The sequence below is a fragment of the Euleptes europaea genome, chromosome 2 (assembly GCF_029931775.1).
Source record: "Euleptes europaea isolate rEulEur1 chromosome 2, rEulEur1.hap1, whole genome shotgun sequence".
Lineage (NCBI taxonomy): Eukaryota > Metazoa > Chordata > Lepidosauria > Squamata > Sphaerodactylidae > Euleptes > Euleptes europaea.
This window is the reverse complement of record NC_079313.1, coordinates 125,977,107-125,997,242: the sequence shown is the minus strand read 5'-3', so window position 1 is coordinate 125,997,242 and position 20,136 is coordinate 125,977,107. Positions and strand designations below refer to the sequence as shown.

Here is a 20,136-nt window from a genome sequence, read left to right as displayed (position 1 = left end):
TCTCCAAGCGACAGAGATCAGTACACTTGGAAAAAATGGCTGCTTTGGCAACTGGACTCTATGGCATTGAAGTCCTTCCCCTTGCCAAACCCCACCCTCCCCAGGCTCCACCCCAAAAATCTCCAGGTATTTCCTAACCTGACCTGGAAGGCCCAGGCTAGCCTGATCTCGTCAGATCTCAGTAGCTAAGCAGGGTCAGCCCTGGTTAGTATTTGGATGGGAGACCACCAAGGAATACCAGGGTTGCTGTGCAGAGGAAGGCACTGGCAAACTACCTCTGTTAGTCTCTTGCCATGAAAACCCCGAAAAAGGGGTCGCCTTAAGTTGGCTGCGACTTGAAGGCACTTTACCCACACATTTCCTAACCGGATCTGGGAGCCCTAACTCTACAGCATTATACCCTGCTGAGGTCCCTCTCTTCCTCAAGCCCCACCCTCCCCAGGCTCCACCTCCAAAATTTCCCAACCCAGAGCTGGCAACCCTAGGTCTCTCCCCTCTCCAAATCAAACCCTTCCCGGGCTACACCCCAAAATCTCCAGGAATTCCAGAACCCAGAGTTGACAGCCCGGGCCACTGGAGAGTCACTGCCAGTCTGAGTAGACATTCCTGATCTTGATGAACCAATGGTCTGATTCAGTATAAAGCAGCTTCATATGGGGAGGGGAACGGACTGAATAATTCAAACCAAATCTGACCAATGCTTACCACTTCTCAGGCTGTTTTGTTGCTATGTTGCATTTTCAGGCATTACTTTAATGCCTGTTTACTCTTTACGGCCATCACACTGGGCCCTAGGTATACAGTTCCCACTGTATTGGCTGTGCAATGAAGATCACCTATTGATCAGACATTGGTTGTGTAGCTCTGAAAGGGCAGGGCTCTGATGATGCTTAAAGTGGCCCTAGCTAAAATGATGAAACTGAAGCTATAATACTTTTGCCACATTATGAGAAGACAAGAGTCACTGGAAAAGACAATAATGCTAGGAATCGTGGAAGGCAGCAGGAAAAGAGGAAGACCCAACATGAGATGGATTGACTCTATAAAGGAAGCCACGGCTCTCGGTTTGCAAGACCTGAGCAAGGCTGTTAGAAAGTTTTTCGGACTTTTTGGAGGACATTGATTCATAGGGTCACCATGAATCAAAAGCAACTTGACGGCACTTAACACCCACACACAGCTAGCCCCGCCTTCGTCCCTCTTGCCTTGCTGTAAAGATTATTAACTGGCCAGAAGGAAGCCCCCAGACTGATATTTTCAACCTCTTGTGCAGCTAGACTTTCAGCTTGGAATTTGGAGCAGGATGGAACAGGATGTCTTGCTGTGTTTTTCACACACACATGCACACACACACACACACATCCAGGACACTGATAGAGCCAGCGTGGTGTAGTGGTTAACAGCGGTGGTTTGGAGCAGTGGACTCTGATCTGGAGAACTGGGTTTGATTCCCCACTCCTACACATGAGCAGTGGACACTAATGTGGTGAACTGGATTTGTTTCCCCACTCCTACACATGAGGCCGTGGGTGACCTTGGGCTAGTCGCACTCTCTCAGCCCCACCTACCTCACAGGGTGTCTGTTGTGGGGAGGGGAAGGTGATTGTAAGCCAGTTTGATTCTTCCTTAAGTGGTAGAGAAAGTTGGCATATAAAAACCAACTCTTCTTCTTCTCCTTTTTCTCCTTCTCCTCCTCCTCCTCCTCCTCCTCCTCCCCCCCCCCCGGATGAAGTTGAATTCAAACTGGGCTGAAGTTGAATTCAAATGGTATCCTGAACAAGCTTGTAAAAGCAAAAGGGAGGAAAAGCCCAAAGCCTTCCCTGTCTTGATGATTAAAACTAAATAAAGCTCATTTATTTCCTTTCCAGTCTGCCATGCAATTTATAATAAACTACAACCCAGAGGATATTGTGGTTGCTAAAATCAAAGGCAATGCCAGTCTGCTGTGGAGCATCAGTCCGGCAAGTCGGAAAGCCATGATGGCTGAGCTCTCCAGTTCCCCCGCTATCTACGTCAACTTTCACTGGACGCTTCTCAGGTTAAAGAAACAGTATCCTTGTTTTTGCATGAGATATGAAATAGCTGTCTTGTCAAGGGATCGAGCATTTCCCCCTTTCCAGTTCTGACCTTCCTTTCTAGGATAATTTGTGAAATGCCTTTCTAGTAGGTATGTGCATATCGATAAATCTGAACTGAAAATAAACCTGAAATTATCCAATGCACGAACCTGAGGAGAAAGCTGAAGCTGAATAGGCAATTTCGGAAAAAGCCGAATAATTATTTGGGGTTTTTTCGGGTTCTGGTGGAGTCATTTTTCGAGAGAGAGCCCCCAAATTCACAGCGTAGCTTGAAGGGACTGTCCTTGCACAAACCCCAAAGTTTGTGAAGATTGGGTCAGGGGGTCCGATTTTATGGGGTTCAGAAGGGGTTGCCCCCCTCCTCCATAGACAACCATTGCAAACTTCGGGAAACCCGAAAACCGAATGCCCGTATTTACTGGTACGGGTAATTGGCTTATTTCAGGTTTCGCAAAATAATCATCACCAATACCAAATAATAATCATCATCAATGCAATCTGCATCTCTCTGTCCAGAATATAAGTGACTTTGTTTGTTTAAAAAGAGTATAGTTGAATGGCAGGAGCCTTATCTACTCGATCTCCACTTTGGCATAACAAACGGGACGGTTGACAGACACTCTAGCTACCAATTAGAAGCCGAGGTGTTAAAAGGGGTGGGAGCGAATGGGCTAAATTTCTCTGGAGATGACGTCTTTCCAATTCATCATAGAAAACCATCGAGATTGAAAGGGAAAGATCATACATGAAACTAAATCGCAGGGCTTGAAGTGCACCTTTATTGTGCAACATGCAACATATTCCTACTACTGGAAAACAAGACGGCCGAAGGTCCGCGATTTAAATAATGCCCAGCCCACCCCCTACTTTTACAATCGAGCAGAGTGTCAATAAAACTTGATGGCCTTTTACAACAGCACTAATTGTTTTACAGCGGAGAGAAGAATTTGCAGCTATTTAATCCCAGGACCTGTATAATTGATGAATAGAACCACTACAAGGTTTTGGACCCTGCCAACATATTTAAAACAGCATTTCTTGGTATTGGTGAACTGTCAGAACTATTTTCAGAAATAAACATGGGAAAGGCCGACGAGAAAATACAGGAAATGTTAACAAAACACATGGATGCCTTTACTAAACAATATGAGCAACAATCTCAACGTCTGGCTCAGTTAACCAACATATTGACTAGTCTAACTCAAACTACCAACCAGACTAGTCAGAAATTGGACATTTTGGCAAGCGAAATTACAAATATGAAATCTCAAATATCTACAATGAAAACTGATATGGGAAAAATGGATACTTCAATTAAAAAGGCAATTGAAGAACAGAAAGATATTAAAAATAAACAGATACTTCAAGGTAATCAAATTCAAGCTATACATTTCCAACAACAAAATGTTATGGACCTACTGGCTATTATGGAGTTAAAATTAAGACAATCGAACGTACGTCTTCGCAATTTTCCAGAAGCAATGGGATGTACCAGAATAACTATCATAAAATCATTGGCTGACCTGATTCATATAAGTGAACAAGATCTGGATTATGCAATAAACAAAGTATATAGAATTCCTTTACCCACCAGTTTGGAGAAGACAAAGGCAAGAGATATTATGATTTCCTTTTATGATATAAGGATGAAAGATTATATTATGCAAACCCTCTATGATAATCCTTTGTCAGTGAATGGAAATCCTCTTATCATTCTTAAGGATATCCCACGACACTTGATGATGAAGAGAAATATGTACAAAGAATTTACTGGGACATTGAAGAAGAATGGAATAAGATTCTCCTGGATCTTCCCACAGGGACTCACTTTTACCTACAAAGAGGTCAGATTTACTATCTCTTCACAGGAGGAGGTAAAAAACTTTTTGAAGAATTATGAAAAAGATCTAGCTGGCCTTAACCAGGAGCCACAACATCAACAAGAAGAGGAGAAAAAGGAGTTGGCCTCGACATCTGGACAAAAAAGACAGGACATCAAAAATAACAGAAGTGTTGGAAAAACAAAAATTCACAGCAAGAACAAAACTAAAAGGAAACATGCAGTTTATGGGTGATAGAGAGAAACAGAGGGCTAAACAGGGATTTAAATGATGATTAGGGAATTTTGTATTTACTGATCTAATCCTTTTACCTTAAGAACGGTTTTGAAATAAAATCTGTTACTATATATGAAATCAATAATAAACACGTACTAATTGTAAATGAATAATTTAGAATTAACTTAGTAATCAAGCTTGATGTATTTTTCTGGATTAGAACTTTTTTGCAAAAGAATAGATAAATTTATAGCAAGATGGAGGAAGGTGAGGGGGAAGTCTCTTATTTGAATATCTTTTCATTAATAGATGAATATGCTTTTCGATGACGCTGTTAAAAGTTTTTTATTGTATGATTTATGAAATGAATGTGTTGTTGTAAAGTACCAGACAGTAAAATATTTTAAAAATAATAAAAATTTTATGAAAATTTTTTTTTTCAGGTTTCGCAAAATAAATCGGGCCCAATAAACCCGAACCTGAAATTTATTGAATTCCCCCCCCCGCACAGCCCTCCTTTCTAGTTTTGTTATGCTGCTATAAGATTGGTGTTTTTAGTGACGTGTGAAGTCGCCGGAGTTTTATTGTTTGATTTTTATGAAATGATGGCCTTTTATCCATGGCTGTTTCCCTCACGGTCACCCCTGCAATGACTTTGGGTCTTTGTTTGGTTTATGCATGCTGTTTCTGAGCGTCAGAGGTCGCCTCGCTCTCCTCCTGCATTTCCCCACTTTTTGCCTGCATTTTTAAATTTGAGATAAAAAGGTCCCTCAAAACGTGGGCAAAATGTGGGGAAACGTGAGAGGAGAGCGAGGCGACCTCTGACAGTCAGAAACAGCATGCATAATCCAAACAAAGACCCGAAGTTGTCAGAGGGGTGACGGTGAATAAAACAGCCATGCATAAAAGACCTGTATGAAATGTTTTACATTGTTTTAGAGCGTTGCTAGCCACTCTGATCCTTGCTTAGGCCAGGAAAGGTGGGGGGGTCTATAAATCAAATAAATAATAGATAATAGAGAGAGCCCCGTGGCATACAGTACACATATCATAGGATAAAGAATCTTTCCCACTCCCTACCCCAAATTATAATTATGTGTTGTAGTGATTAGAGTGTTAGACTAGAATCTGGGAGACCCAGGTTCGAATCCCCACTCTGTCTTGGAAGCTTGCTTCCAGTCATGCAGTTCCAGTCTAATCTACTCACAGGGTTGTTGTGGGGGGAAATGGAGCAAGGTAGATTGCTGCGGCCAAGCCACTTCAGTTCCTGATTGTGAGGGGAAAAAAGGGGTTAATAAATAAATGTTTTCAATCATTGCTTGTTTCTCCCCCTTCATTCAGGAATGTCTCTCTTGTGAAGAACATTGAAGCATCTGGCATGCACACTGTGCGCTATGAAGATAAAGAAATACGAGAAAAAATAGTTCACATGCTGTGTGGAAACAGGACAGAACCAGTGTCAGTGTCTTCTTGTTCCTCTTCTTTTGGGGTCCTTAAGGGCCTACCCTTGCAGACTATTCAGGAGCTTCCTATTCATACAGAGCACTGGGGGGGCTGCCTTTGTTGGGAAGGGGGGCAAGCAGGAGGAATTGTGGCTCAGGGGCCAAAGATGCCTTGGATGCAAAAGTTCCCAAGTTCAATCCCTGACATCTCCAGTCAGAAAGAGGAAAAGACCAAGGCCGACCCATCCATTTGGCACACCTAGGCGATGGCCTAGGGTGCCAGAGGTGGAGGCGTACCCAAACCGGCCTTGTCACCACTGTGCCTGCCCATGGCATTGGGATCTGCCATGGCAAGCAGAAACCCCAGGTGGCAATCCTGACTGCAGTGGGCAGCCCACAGCAAACCTGCTCCTTCCCTCCTGGAGAGGGGGTGGGAGGTAGGGTTCTAGGATTGCCAAGTGCTTGGTGGTGGCGGGTAAAATCCCGCCAATCCACCAGGCTTCCCGCCTACCAACTGAGGGCCAGCGGGCACTGCGAGCACACGCACATGCACAACGAGCCTACGTCGCTTCTGGGTTTACCCTGGCACGATGTGCCCATGTGCCTGGCACAATGTGCCCGTTCGTCTACGTCACTTCCAGTTTACCCGGAAGCGATGTGGATGCTCTAGCAACTTCGGCTGAAACTCTATGGTTTCAATAGAGTTTCAGCCGAGATTGATAGAGCGTCTGCATCATTTCTGAGTAAACCGGAAGTGACGTAGATGCACGGGCACATCGTGCCAGGCGCGCGCGTGCACCACACGCTCCAAGAAACCTTCCACCCATGGACCAACTGGACCTAGTAAGCCTAAGGATTACCAACCTCCAGGTGGTAGCAGGAGATCTCCTGCTGTTACAACTGATCTCCAGGCAACAGAGATCAGTTCCCCTGCAGAAAATTGCCACTTTGGCAATTGGACTTTATAGCACTGAATTCCCTCCCCTCCCCAAACCCCGCCCTCCTCAAGCTCCACCCCAGAAACCTCCTGCCGGTGGCAAAGTGGTACCTGGCCCCTAGTGGGAGGTCAGGCCCTTTTTGCCTCCCAGTTCACTCATGTTAGGAAGCGTGGCACTGTGGCAAGCGCAGCCCTGGCCCCAGTGAGGACAACACGAGGTGGGGCAGCTTCCTCATGGTGTTGGGGGAGAGGAGGGCAGCGGCAGCAGCTTCCTTGCAGTTTGTGGGGGGCCTGAAGAGACATTCCCTAGGGTGCTAAAATTCCTTGGGAAAGACCCTGCTAAGATCTAGAAGAAACCTCCAGCTGGTATGCTGGGCTCTAATCAGCCATGAAAACATGAAGCTGCCCTTGTATTGAAGTTTAGCATGTATGTACAATATTGCTTACTCGAGAGCCAATGTGGTGTGGAATCCAGTCTGAAGAACCAGGTTTGATTCCCACACCTCCACATGATGCCTGCTGGGTGTCCTTCGGCTAGTCACAGTTCTCTCAGAACTCTCTCAGCCTCACTTACCTCACAAGGAGGGAAAGGGAAGGTGATTGTAAGCTGGTTTGAGACTCCATAATGGTAGAGAAAAGCGGAGTATAAGAACCAACTCTTCTTCTTCTTCTTCTTCTTCTCCCTGCTCTTACTCTTACTCTTATTGGAAGCAGCTTTCCGGAGTCTCAGGGTGAGGTCTTTCACATCACTAACCTGGGATTGAACCTGGGACAGTTGCTCTACCACTGAGCCACAGCCCCTCCGCACAAAACACCCTTAGTTCTCTGGAGAAAGGGCTGGCTGGATATACATGTGAAAAGTAAACACCATTTAATGTTGATTGCATAGTCTACTAAAAGGAGAGGTATCATTCACTAAGGTTTGGGTTTTTCTCCCCCACCCCCAGTCTACTTCCAGGTGTCTTTCCAAAATATCTGAGGGCTACCAGCGGAACAGATGCTAAAATTGCTCATCGGCTACAAGTGGGTAAGTCTGTGCGACGAGATGAATAGTAAAAACAAAAACCTGCCAACTCTGAGAGGCCCAGTTTGCAGGTTCACCTGTTGCAATTGTGCTACAAGAAACTCAAAGAAAACTCTTCATCTCTTTGCTACCACAACCCTTGAACAGGAAAAAAAGGGCACAAAATGCAGACTTCCACGGCTCTCAGCTTTCTTCCTTTTTAAAGTACAACTCCCAATGAAAAATCTGAAAACAGAATGTTGGCCATACTAGATGAGGCCGTACCCGCTCCATGTGTATAGATGGGTTTCAGCCCTAACCTGTTTGATTTCTAGTTTTTATTATACCCCACTTTGTGTCCTGCTTTTCGGGGGGGGGGGGGCTAATAACTGCTCCCAAAACACAAAAAGGAAGCAGGGTTGTTGAATCTTTAACAACAAAGGGAGTACAGGGTAAAAGGCACAGAACTATCCACATATCCACTACTTACCTCCTGGCGGCACTTTGTCCCGAACACTTTGTGGCCAACTGAGGTCACTTCCCATATGAAAGCTTGGCTAAGGAGAAAAGTACTTGGGGAGGTAAACCCTGGGGGAAGGTGGTTTGCACTCATCACCAGGCCACCCTTTTTGCCGTAAAAACTGGACACGCACATACACACCTCCTTTCTACATGATTGGGACAATTCTGTCTTAAAACACACTAGTTTGGCTCTGCATTTGCTGATTCAAGAAACAGATTAAAGATGCTTTAAAACCATATACAGAGATGCACTCTTCTAAAACCAAGGATTTAGGATTAGGATTGCACTAGAAATCACTTTGTCATGTTCTACAATCAAGGTTGTGAAGGGGGGGTGTTAATTAATTGTTTATATTGCACCCTATCTAGCAGGGCTCAGAGCGACTCACAACAAAATATATAATAACAATAATTAAAACTATTAAAACCACAACATCTCTTTAGTGCATAGTTTTGGCTGAAATGGGAATGCTCAGCCTCTCTGGTGACTTTGGGTGTGGAATAAGATGGACAGAGGCCGATTTGTGCAGGTGATGGAGAGGCTCTCTATCCCCTAGGGTTGCTAGGCCATGCCTGGCTACTGGTGGGAGGGCCAGAGGTGGGGACAGGGGGAGGCTGGGACATCATGTTGCACTGCTGTGTCACTTCCAGGGAAAATCCAGACTGAAGTAGGTTAGCTCCAGGAATCACTGGAAACTCTATGGTAAAACCAACATGATCATGCCACTTTCGGTTTACACCCGGAAGCCACACATCGTGATGGGCTTTTTACCACTCTCAAACCCCAGAGTTTGAGTAGTAAAAGGCCCATCGTGATGGGGCACTTCCAGGTGTAAACTGGAAGTGATGTGATTGCACACAATCCCTGCCCCAGCTCCGCTCTAAAAACCTCCCGCCAGAGGAGAGGGAGGACCTAGCAATCCTAGGCGGGAAGCCAATGCATCTTCACCATCACTCTGATTTGCATTGCTTAAAACAGCCCATTCCAGCAAGGACAGAGACAAGATGGCCTTCTACAGAAACATCCGCATAAAACTTCAACGGCTGCCTGCCAACGGCTCTTCGAGCCACGTCGCCGAGTGGTGGATCGTTCAGGAGGAGAGGCCCAGCTGTCCGGGTAACGAGTGCAGCAAAAATATGGAGCTCTACATCTTCAGTGATAAGGTCAGCCCTTCCAGCCTGGGATTCCTGGCAGCGCACGGGTAAGGGTGCCACTCTGAAATACGAATCAGCTGGAGCTTTTGCTTTAATTCTGTAGCATCCACATGAGACAGCCCATCCTTGTGAAGATTACTCCTGCAGCCTGTGAAAGCAGAGCTGAGTCTCTGCACAGCAGAATTCTGTAGTCCGGCTGCTTGAGGAATAAGTTCACACTGAGACTTGTTACTCAGAAAAGAAATACAAGTTCACCTGGAGAGAACTCCATACTAGATAGAAAAAGGCAGAGTAGAGGTTTCTAGCTATTTAAGCTAGGACGGGGAGAGATTGTAGGAAGCACGTTGTGCCCTCAGGGTGGACAGACGGACAGAGGGAGAGAAAGTAAGTGACCAAAAGGAAGGAACCCCTAAGAATAGGATTCTGGGTAACAAAGGGATAACTGCAGGAGTGGACAAAGGGAAGGTCTAGCCCAGGGGTGTCAAACGTAAGGCCTGTGAGCCGGATCCAGCCCCTTGAGGGCTCATTTCCATCCCGCGAGCCAGCCAAGGCAGCCACCTCCCTCTCTCGGTCTGGGCTGGTGAGGCATGGCCCGGCCTAGGGTTGCCAGATGCCTCTTCACCACCGGCAGGAGGTTTTTGGGGCAGAGCCTGAGGAGGGTAGGGTTTGGGGAGGGGGAGAGAGGGACTTCAATGCCATAGAGTCCAATTGCCAAAGCAGCCATTTTCTCCAGGCGAACTGATCTCTATCGGCTGGAGATCAGTTGGAGATCTCCAGCTAGTACTTGGAGGTTAGCAAAAAACTGTAGCACTGTGGCTAAATAAATCTAGATGAACAGTACAGAATAGTACAGTTCCTTAGTACAGTAATAGCAGGAGATATCCAGCTAGTACCTGGAGGTTGGCAACTCTGACACGACCAAGTGACATTTATGTCATATATGGCCCTTGTAACAATTGGATTTGACACCCCTGGTCTAGCCATTTACTGACTCTCTGCTAGCATTAAGCGACATTTCATGGTCATAGAATCATAGAGTTGGTCCATTCCTTCCAATGGTTTGTAGTGGGAAGAAATGAACGTTCGGGCTGCACTTTTGTGGGGAGCAATATGCTGCCATGAGCGCGCGGAGGGGGGGGGGACCTCTTCTACAATAGCTGAGAGTGTATGGAAAGTTCTCCGTGGCTCCATTCAGCATCTTCCGTTCTTCTGCTCCCATCTATGGAAGATGTGCCTTTCAGGAAAAATGCCAGTGGTGCGGGGTTACGGATGTTGCTGTGGGAGGAGAACCATGCATGCCTCTGTAAGGCCTCTGAAGACAGGGCCAGATAAAACAGCACAGATAAGGACTGCAAGCCAGTTTGCCTAGCTGTGCGTGTCACTGAAACAAGCCGCGAGGGAAGCCTGCTGGGCTGAATGACATACTGAGAGCTAAGTATGGTTGGCTGTGGTCAGTACTTGCATGGGAGACCACCAAGGAAGACCAGGGTTGCCGTTGCAGAAGCAGGCAGTGGCAAACCACCTGTGCTCCTCTCTTGCCTCGAACACACCATGGAGGGGGGTCTCCATGAGTCGGTCGCAACTTGATGACATGCTATCCATTCATAAGACAAGGGGCAGCCCTAGGACTGCCGGGTCCCCTCTCTCCTCTGGTGGGAGGCTATGGGGCTGTGTCCGGGATTGCGCGCGTGCGTGTCACTTCCGGTTTACAACCAGAAGTGCCGCCTCACGAGGGGCCTTTTCCTCTTAGTTTGAGTGGTAAAGCAGGAAAAGGCCCTTCTCAAGGCAGCACTTATGGTTGTAAACCGGAAGTGATGCGCACGTGCGTCAACGCGCACATGCACATTTGCCTGCCAACCCTCCGGTGGTTGGCGGGCAGAGGGGCGAATTGCCGGGGGTTTGCCCGCCACCACCAGGCTCCTGGCAACCCTAGGCAGCCCTTACTTCAATCAATCAATCAACCTTTATTGGCATGTACCCAGAAACATAACATTAGCAGTGCACAGAATTTTCTGTCCATTCATTTTCCATTTAATACAGTTTAAACTTTGGTCCTAGTTTTGACAACTTCCATCAGAAATTCCGCAACCTTTAAAGTGACTTCAGGAATAGAATCAATAAAAACTGGCATACGGAGGATTCTTGTCTAGATTTCATTTTATCAATCAAGGATAGAATTGTTTTCTTACGAGGGCCGTCATGCAGATGACAATTTATGATTATATGCTGTAGTGTGTCGTGTTGACTCAAGCCACATACACATAATCTTTTCTCGAAGGGAATATTTTTAAATCTACCATGTAGTACCTCCAAAGGAAGGGCATTAAGCCTGGCGAGTGTAAATGCCTTCCTTTGAAGGGGTTCTTCAAGTGTATCGAAGCACTGCTGTAATTTCCCATATTTAACTTGTGAACCTAACTTAAAAGGGGAGCATGTTGGTGGAGTAAATGGACAGGCAGCCCGTACTTCACGTGACAGCCCATTTCACAAGGGTGGGGCCACCCCAGAAAACATTCTTGCCCTGGCAGTCACAGATCTCACCGGGGGGTGGTGTGGGGGGCAGACTGGCCATTTAAGTTACAGGGAAATTTGCCTAGAGGGCCATTGATAGCCAGGAGCATAAACAAGTTTTGCAATGATGCCAGACCATCTGAGGCTTCTTGGCTTAAACTCTTTACCAGCAATGGTAAATGGCGTTGGTTCACCAGTTGTCCTTTCCCGCACTGCTGCCTGTTTTTAGGAGGAAGCAATGGGTGGGCTAATACTCACAAATAGTGCTGCAGAGCCGAGTGACCCTAGGGTTGCCAACCTCCAGATACTAGCTGGAGATATCCCGCTATTACAACTGATCCCCAGCCAATAGAGATAAGTTCCCCTGGAGAAAATGGCCACTTTGGCAATTGGACTCTATGGCATTGAAATCCCTCCCGTAACCAAACCCCGCCCTCCTCAGTCTCTGCCCCAAAAACCTTCCGCCGGTGGCGTAGAGGGACCTGGCAACCCTAAGTGACCACCCTACAGCCCTGGCTTCTAGCAGCATGGGGGCCATTTGGCTTGGTTTGTTCCAGGACCATTTGCTCTTCCCAGTTCAGTCATGGGTCATACCTTCTTTGAGCAGGGAAAAGAGAGCAACCTTTCTTGTGAAGATGTTAAGGTCCATCTGAGCATCTCCTGTTATTACACCTGATCTCCAGCCAATAGGGATCAGTTCCCCTGGAGAAAATAGCCACTTTGGCAATTGGACTCTATGGCGTTAAAGTCCCTCCCCTCCCCAAACCCCACCCTCCTTAGGCTCCATCCTAAAAATCCCCAGGTATTTCCCAACCCAGAGCTGGCAACCCTAATCTGAACTCCTATGAGGCACTGTGGGCCTTCAAGGATGTGGGACCCAGAACATAAAACAGCTTCAAAGGTCAAAACCAACTCTTTGAACTGGGGTTCTGTGCTTGCAGGAATATCGTGCGAAAGGGTCGATGTGGGGTCAGGCACATTTTTATGAGGCAGGACGGGCCTAACGAAAGGGGCCTTGAATTCCCTGGCTGGCTATTTTAATAGCTTCTGTCCCTGTGGAAGGAACATATTCTTCCCACTGACTTTTTTTGTTTCTGTTCTCTGTGCAAACTGTGTGCTGAGCCATGGAACCGTGTGAAACAGATTGCTGAACTAGACGGCTCACTGGTCCGATCCAGCAGGGCTCGTCTTATGTTCTTAAACCCGGATAATAACAAAATGTCTGTTGTCTTTCACCTTTGTGCTGACAACACCTTCGTTATTGCGTCCAGAAATTATCTGAATGGTGAACTTCGATCCTCTACAAGGTCTAACTCAACCTCCTTTGTACCTGTCCATAGCAAGAACGCTTTGAATAACTGCTTCCTATTTCTGGTGGTAGCAGGACTGCAGAAAGCTCTCTGGTAATGTAAAGAGAACAAGCTGGATATAAGCTAAGGAAGAGAACCTGAAGCGTTAAAGAGAAATCCAGTGGCATCTTGAAGACTAACAAAAAATTTATTTCAGCATAAGCTTTCCTGGACAAGAGCTCACTTCTTCAGTCCACAGAAGCTTTCTGGAATAAAAATGTTGTTAACCTTAAGGTGCTGTTGGATTCTTGATTTTTGTTCTGGTGGCAAACAAACACAGCTTACCCTTTGGGATTATAAACCCACAAAAAGAATTGCTTTCACCAATTATTAGGGCTGCCAGGACTCCTGCTATGGCCCACCACTGACCCAAGACATGGCAGGGGTAGGGGAGTCGATGTCCTGTGTGTCTCTATGTCACTTCCAGAGAAAACCCAGAAGTGATATAGGCCAGCATTTCCTAGAGCTACCTGACATTGCTCCCAGGATTTCCCTGGAAGTGACACAGAGATGCACAGGAAGCTGTAGCCCCCCCCCCCATTTCCCCACCCCTCGAACCTCCTATTTTTTGCAGGAAAAAAACGAAACCCAAGGACTTAGAAGTGGTGGCCCCCCAACATGGCCAGGATCGGCTAGCTTTTTAATTTTTTTAATTATTTGTATCCCGCTTTTGTCCCCAACGGGGATCCGAAGCAGCATACAATACAACAAGAAAGAGAAATAAATAAGATAGGGAGGGGGAAAGAGAGGCTTCAGAGTATAGAGCAGGACCTTCTCTCCTGACTGATCTTCCTGGCAACTTGAGGCTGCAACATCCTTAGGCTGAGAGCCAAAGGACAAGAGCTCTTTGGTTTGTGCCTCTGGGCACACCCAGGCCTTAAGTAGCTGTGAAGCAGGAAAACAGAGTCAGTGAGATATCATGCAACGGCTACTAGGAAGCTAGCAAACTCTTCCCTATTACCTCCCTGGCCAGCAGGGTAAGGGAGAAGCCACAAGGCTTGCAGGATTGTCAGTGTTGCAGAGTGGAACCACTAGGGCAGGCACAATGGGGCTGGTTCCTGTGACCTTTCGCCAGTCATGACACCGCCTTTGAATGGCATAAGAAGCCTTCCCAGGATGTAAGAGCTATTTTGCGGAATGGAATCTGCATTTGCAGAATGGGATCCAAGCCACTCTGCGTAAGTAAGGCTGAACAGAGGCCACATTTAGAAAACCCTGTTATAGGGTTGCCAACCTCCGGGTACTCGTGCTAAACATAGGAAGATAGCAAAAAACCATAGCACTGTGGCTAAACAAATCTAGATGAACAGTACAGAATAGTACAGTCACTCCCTTAGCTAATTTTTATCATTACACATTATTGATGATGTGGTAGGCATAATGTTGTTCTTTTTATATCTTTGTAAAATTTATATATGAGAATGCTGGTGTTGTTTTTATATTGTAGACATTACGCATCAGACCTTGCACTGTCATGCATGCTTCAGCGCTGAACACAGTTCATGGATTATATACAAGCATAATGGCGACTGAAGAAACTTGGATGTGAAATAGGTCTTTAACCGGTTGCCTGTCTCGCCATTCGCATTTTGTACAATTTAGTGCTGTGTTGCAGTTTATTTTGTATTGATGTATTCCAAGGTTAAATCATGCATAACTTGTGATATTAAATAAGCATGTAACAATTAGGCATTATGCAACAGTAACTTGAGCTTTGTGCAACAACAGAAATCTTTAAGCGAATTTGTTAACATGTGGATTCTTTGATGTGTAATGATAAAAATTAGCTAAGGGTCTGTACTGTTCATCTAGATTTATTTAGCCACAGTGCTACGTTTTTTTGCTAACCTTCAGGTACTAGCTGGAGATCTTCTGTTACAACTGATCTCCAGCCGATAGACATCAGTTCACCTGGAGAAAATGGCCGCTTTGGCAAATGGACTCTATGGCATTGAAGTCTCTCCCCTCCCCAAACCCCGCCCTCCTCAGGCTCCACCCCAAAACCCTCCCAATGGTGAAGAGGGACCTGGCAACCCTACCCTGTTAGCTCAGTAGCCTGTCCTGCACTTTTCAAGACAAATCCTTAGGTACTGGTGGGTTGGCCTGTCCCAAGGGCTTTCTTGTCCTTCGGCTTTTTCGCCCAAATAATACTCTGCAAACAGTGTTCTTAACTTGGCCTCTCTCTCTCTCTGTCTTCTCCAGCATCGTGGGTCTCTACATGTCCGTCGTTCTAGTCATTGGGAAGTTCATCCGGGAGTTTTTCAATGGGATCTCGCGCTCCATAATGTTCGAAGAGCTGCCCTGCGTGGATCGTATTCTGAAACTCTGCACTGATATCTTCCTGGTGCGGGAGGCGGGGGAGCTGGAGCTGGAAGAACAGCTGTTTGCTAAGCTGATTTTCCTGTATCGGTCTCCTGAAACCATGATTAAGTGGACCAGAGAACGCAAGCAACAGTAAAGCGGGATTGTGGAGTGGGGCGGTCAGTGCATCACTCCAGAAGAGACGTTTGGGAGGAAGGAGTTGTGTTGCATGGAGCAGAGGCTGTAATTCAAGTGCCGCATGTAGGACAAGCTCATTCCATGTATGTTTTGAGTAATTTGTTTGGTTCCAGAAACACTGAATCTGATCCAGTTAGGGACTTCAAACGTGGGCCATTGACTAGTATAAAATATAGTAAGAGAAAATACCTGATGTATACTTTTTCATGTGCCAGGTGATTTTTTTTGGGGGGTAGTTGGCATGGTATAGCCCGACCTTGTCAGATCTCAGAAGCTAAGCAGAGTCCACCAAGGAAAACTCTGCGGAGGAAGGCAATGGCGATCACCACGGAAGACTCTGCAGAGGAAGGCAATGGCGATCACCAAGGAAAACTGCAGAGGAAGGCCATGGCAAACCACCTCTGCTTCTCACTTACCTTGAAAGCCCTTCGCTGGGGGTCACCATTAGTCGGTTGCGACTTGACAGTACTTATGTATGTAGTTGGGGTGGAGAGTGCCTAAATTTACAGGACTTTCATGGCAAGGATTCAGCCAAACTTCAAGGGCCAAAAACATATCTGGAAGCAGCACTTGTCATTGTGTGCAGGGGGTGGGGTGGGGAAGAGCCAATTTAACACCAAACCATCAATGCATCCTCAGTTATTATCGAACACGCCATTATTCTAAAATTGCGGAAACAGGCCCACTTGTTTTGGCAAGCTACCTATTAAACATGTGTAGCATGAATTTAGCAATGTATTTTGTAACATAGCATTATATACATACTGTATTGCTGTAGGCTGGAGCTCCTCCATTTCCTTCGTGAAAAACCCACACATTTGGAATTCGGAGGCAGTTCTTTTTTGCGGTGAGACTTGCCTGCTGCCTTGAATCGCAGCACCTCTTATTGAAGCTAACCACTCAAAGTTGTATGAGCAATTGATAAATCCAGTTCAGGACTCCGATAGACCAGGTTATTACAAAACCTGTGGGTGAACTGGGTAATTTGCCCCACGTGGGCATCAGTTATTAGCACTGAAGGTGGTGCATTGTAGGGTAGAGTTTGGAACCCAAATATCCTGCTATGCTGGAGGCATTTTTTTCCTGAATAGCTGCTCTCTGCAGACATCAAGGGTCTCTTTTGAAGCACCTCATTCCTCAGTGGTGTGGAGGAAAGCCAGAATTGGCTATTTGCTTTGCGGAAGAAGTAAATGGGCATCAGGAAAACCATTGGGGGGTGTCATGGGAGCCACAGGTACCACATCACTGATGTAGGTCAAAATGATTATTAGTCATGATGCATGCCTATTCTCTCCAGGATCAGAGGAGCATGCCTATTATATTAGGTGCTGTGGAACACAGGCAGGATAACGGTGCTGCAGTCGTCTTGTTTGTGGGCTTCCTAGGGGCACTTGGTTGGCCTCTGTGTGTACAGACTGCTGGACTTGATGGGCCTTGGTCTGATCCAGCATGGCTTTTCTGATGTTCTTATGTAGGATGTCATAGAACATTTGGTGACCCTATAAGCCCCAAGGGCCTCCTACCCTAAGGGCTGACCGATTGACATGTTGCAGCTGATCCATGGAAGTTGCTTTGAAGGGCTCTACTGCCTGACTTTCCCCAAATACCAGTCGCCTTAGTCCTTGTACATTGAACAGTGCCGGCCGGTTTTTCTCTTCAGTGCCACAAATATTCCACTGCTGAGGAAGGTGAAGGAATTCTGACCCTGAGACACTGACACAAATTACATGACAGCTACCATGCAGAAAACCTATGACATGTCTTGTTACCCCCCCAACCCCCCACCCCAAATGTAAAACCTGGCACCAAGGTATCAGCTTGGTTAACAAAAATCTACCACATCTATGAAAACAAAGTGTCGCAGAAGGGAATACATTTTTGGTCCCATGGAGATGGCAGTTCCTTGTTGCCCCTCCATATGAACATTTTGGGCTCTAGTACTGTCTGCTCAACTGATCAAGTAGCGGTAACAGTTGTTATGGGATATCGGGAAGGGCATGGTTGCCAACCTCCAGGTGAGGCCTATAAATCTCTAGGAATTACAACTGGTCTCCGGACTATAGAGATTACTTTCCCTGGAGAAAATGGCTGCTTTGGAGGGTGGACTGTATGGCCTTATACCTTGCTGAGGGCCCTCTTCAAACTCCACCTTCCCCGGCCTCCACCAACAAATCTTCAGGAATTCCCTAGAATGGGCAACCCTACACCTTGAAGGAGTAGGTTTTTATATGCCGACTTTTTCTCCTGCTTAAGGAAGACTCAAACCAGCTTATGATCACCTTCCCCTCCCCACAACAGACACCCTGTGAGGTAGGTGGGGCTGAGAGAGCCCTAAGAGAGCTGTGACTAGCCCAAGGTTACCCAGCTGGCTTCATGTGGAGTGGGGAAACCAACCCGGTTCACTAATTAGCCTCCGTCGCTCATGTGGAGTGGGGAATCAAACCCAGTTCTGCAGATCAGAGTCCACCGCCCCCACACCACGCTGGCTCCCTTGCCCTTCCAGCAGATCTGCCAAGACAGACCCAGTGTGGTGTAGTGCTAAGAAGGATCTAGGAGGCCCAGGTTCAAATCCCCACTCGGCCATGAAAGCTTGCTGGGGTCACTCCGCCCCACCGACCTCACAAGGCTGTTGAAAGGATAAAATGGAGAAGCGGAGAATGATGTGTGCTGCCCACGGGCCCCTCGGAGGAATGTTGGGATAAAAAATGTAATACATAAATAAGGACGATCCAAGACACAGGCCATCCATTCCAACAAGTATTCATGCTGGATCAGAGTATCTTATGAAGTAGTGCAGTCAGGTGCAGAATCTGAAGTCTGCATTTAGCTGTCGAGGCTAAATGCACTGATGAGAAACCTTTCCTCCATGAATTGTTCCAGCGGCTATCTAGTGATTAGCTCTCCTCAAGGAGACAGGCTGTGGCTCAGTGGTAGATCATCTGCTTGACATGTAGGTCCCAGGTTCAGATCCTGGCATCCCTGGTTAATGGATTAGGTACTGGGTCGTGTGAAAAAACCTCTGGCTGAGACACTGGAGAGACACTGCCAGTCCAAGTAGACAATACTTACCTTGGTGGATCTGATTCATAGAGTCGGAAGGGGCCAGAGGCCATCTAGTCCAACCCCCCGCTTAATGCAGGATCAGCCTAGAGTATCCCTGACAAGTGCTTTTCCAGCTTCTGCTTAAAGACTGCCAGTGAGGGCGAACTCACCACCCCCCTAGGTAGCTGATCCCACTGTCGAACAACTCTTCCTTTAAAAAAAAATTCCTTATATCCAGCCGGTACCTTTCTGCCCGCAATTTAAACCCATTATTGCGAGTCCTATCCTCTGCTGCCAACAGGAACAGCTCCCTGCCCTCCTCTAAGTGACAGCCCTTCAAATACTTAAAGAGGGCAATCATGTCACCCTTCAGTATAAGGCAGTTTCGTGTTTATCTGTAGAAAATATGTCAGATATGTGATTTAATAAGCCCACACACGTCAAGAGGAGAGAAGGAAGGATTTTATTCTGTTACGATGACGCCCCCTCCCTACATGATAAACACTTTTATATCTAAGCAGTAATACAGTTCGTTAGCAGAAGAAAGGTAAAAATGGGATGGAGAAATGCACCTGATCACTCTTTGGGTGATCTTAACGATCAGAAAAAGATTTGAACATGCAAGAACGACATCTTTCAGAGGATGTTTTTTTAAAAAGCCTTTTTAAAAATAGAAAATAAGGCCTCCTGGAGTGCCATGCTGGGGAAAAAATGCCGCTGAATAAAGCAGAGCCCAAAATGGTCCTCTTTCGAGAATGGCCCCTTGCAGCCTTTAACCCTCCCCACAAAACCACCTGAGCTGAGGGCTGTGGTAGCTCCTCCCACCTGCTCCCCTGGCAGTTCTGCCCTCTAGCCTCTTCCCTCACCTGCTGTGGCAAACAGGACTCCAGGTACGCTGGACGGCAAGTGATGGGGAGGGAAATAAAGCAGAGAGAAAATGTTGCCTGGAGAAGCCATGGCGGCCTGGGCTCCCAGGGTAGAAAGCGGCAACCTGACTTCAACCTGTACAATCATGTTTCGAAAGGCAGAGGGGCCAAGGGAACCCCTGGGGAAATTATTTACTTATTTATTTTATCAGACTTCTAGCCCGCCCTCCCTGGCACAAGCCGGGCTCAGGGAGGCTCACAGTGGTAGATACACAATAGAAGATAGCAGACTGTAAAACCAATTAATTAAAAATGGCCCCATAAAATGATAAAATCAGCTATCTCCAATGGTGGCTGGATTGTGACATACGGTTACAGTAGGGCCTGCAGATGGTTCACCGTGCAGAGCCAGTAGGTGGAATAGTCGCTTTCAGGCGGGGTGGAATCAGGTAGGGAGGCCAGCATTCATCGAGAAAACTGAAGCTGGCCTCAGTCGTAAGCCTGGCAGAATAGTTCTGTCCTGCAGGCCCTGCGGAACTCCTTAAGGTCCCGCAGGGCCCTTGTCTCATGAGAGAGGCTATTTCACCAGGCAGGGGCCAGGATGGAAAAAGTCTTGGAACTAACTCTGAAGACCCTTTATCTGAAAGAAGAATCTAAACTGTTGAACTGATAGGC

The 20,136-nt window shown here is 46.6% G+C and overlaps 1 protein-coding gene across 1 annotated transcript in view; it reads left to right on the top strand.

The window, feature by feature from the left end:
- LOC130473373 (piezo-type mechanosensitive ion channel component 2-like) overlaps window positions 1-15,512 on the top strand; it is a 90,435-nt gene extending 74,923 nt beyond the window's left edge. Inside the window, exons 41-44 of the mRNA XM_056844894.1 lie at window positions 1,869-2,050; window positions 6,076-6,197; window positions 9,019-9,241; window positions 15,257-15,512. Coding sequence (XP_056700872.1) covers window positions 1,869-2,050; window positions 6,076-6,197; window positions 9,019-9,241; window positions 15,257-15,512 — 783 coding nt within the window. The remainder of the gene's footprint in view (window positions 1-1,868; window positions 2,051-6,075; window positions 6,198-9,018; window positions 9,242-15,256) is intronic.
- The last annotated feature ends 4,624 nt before the right edge of the window (window positions 15,513-20,136 follow it).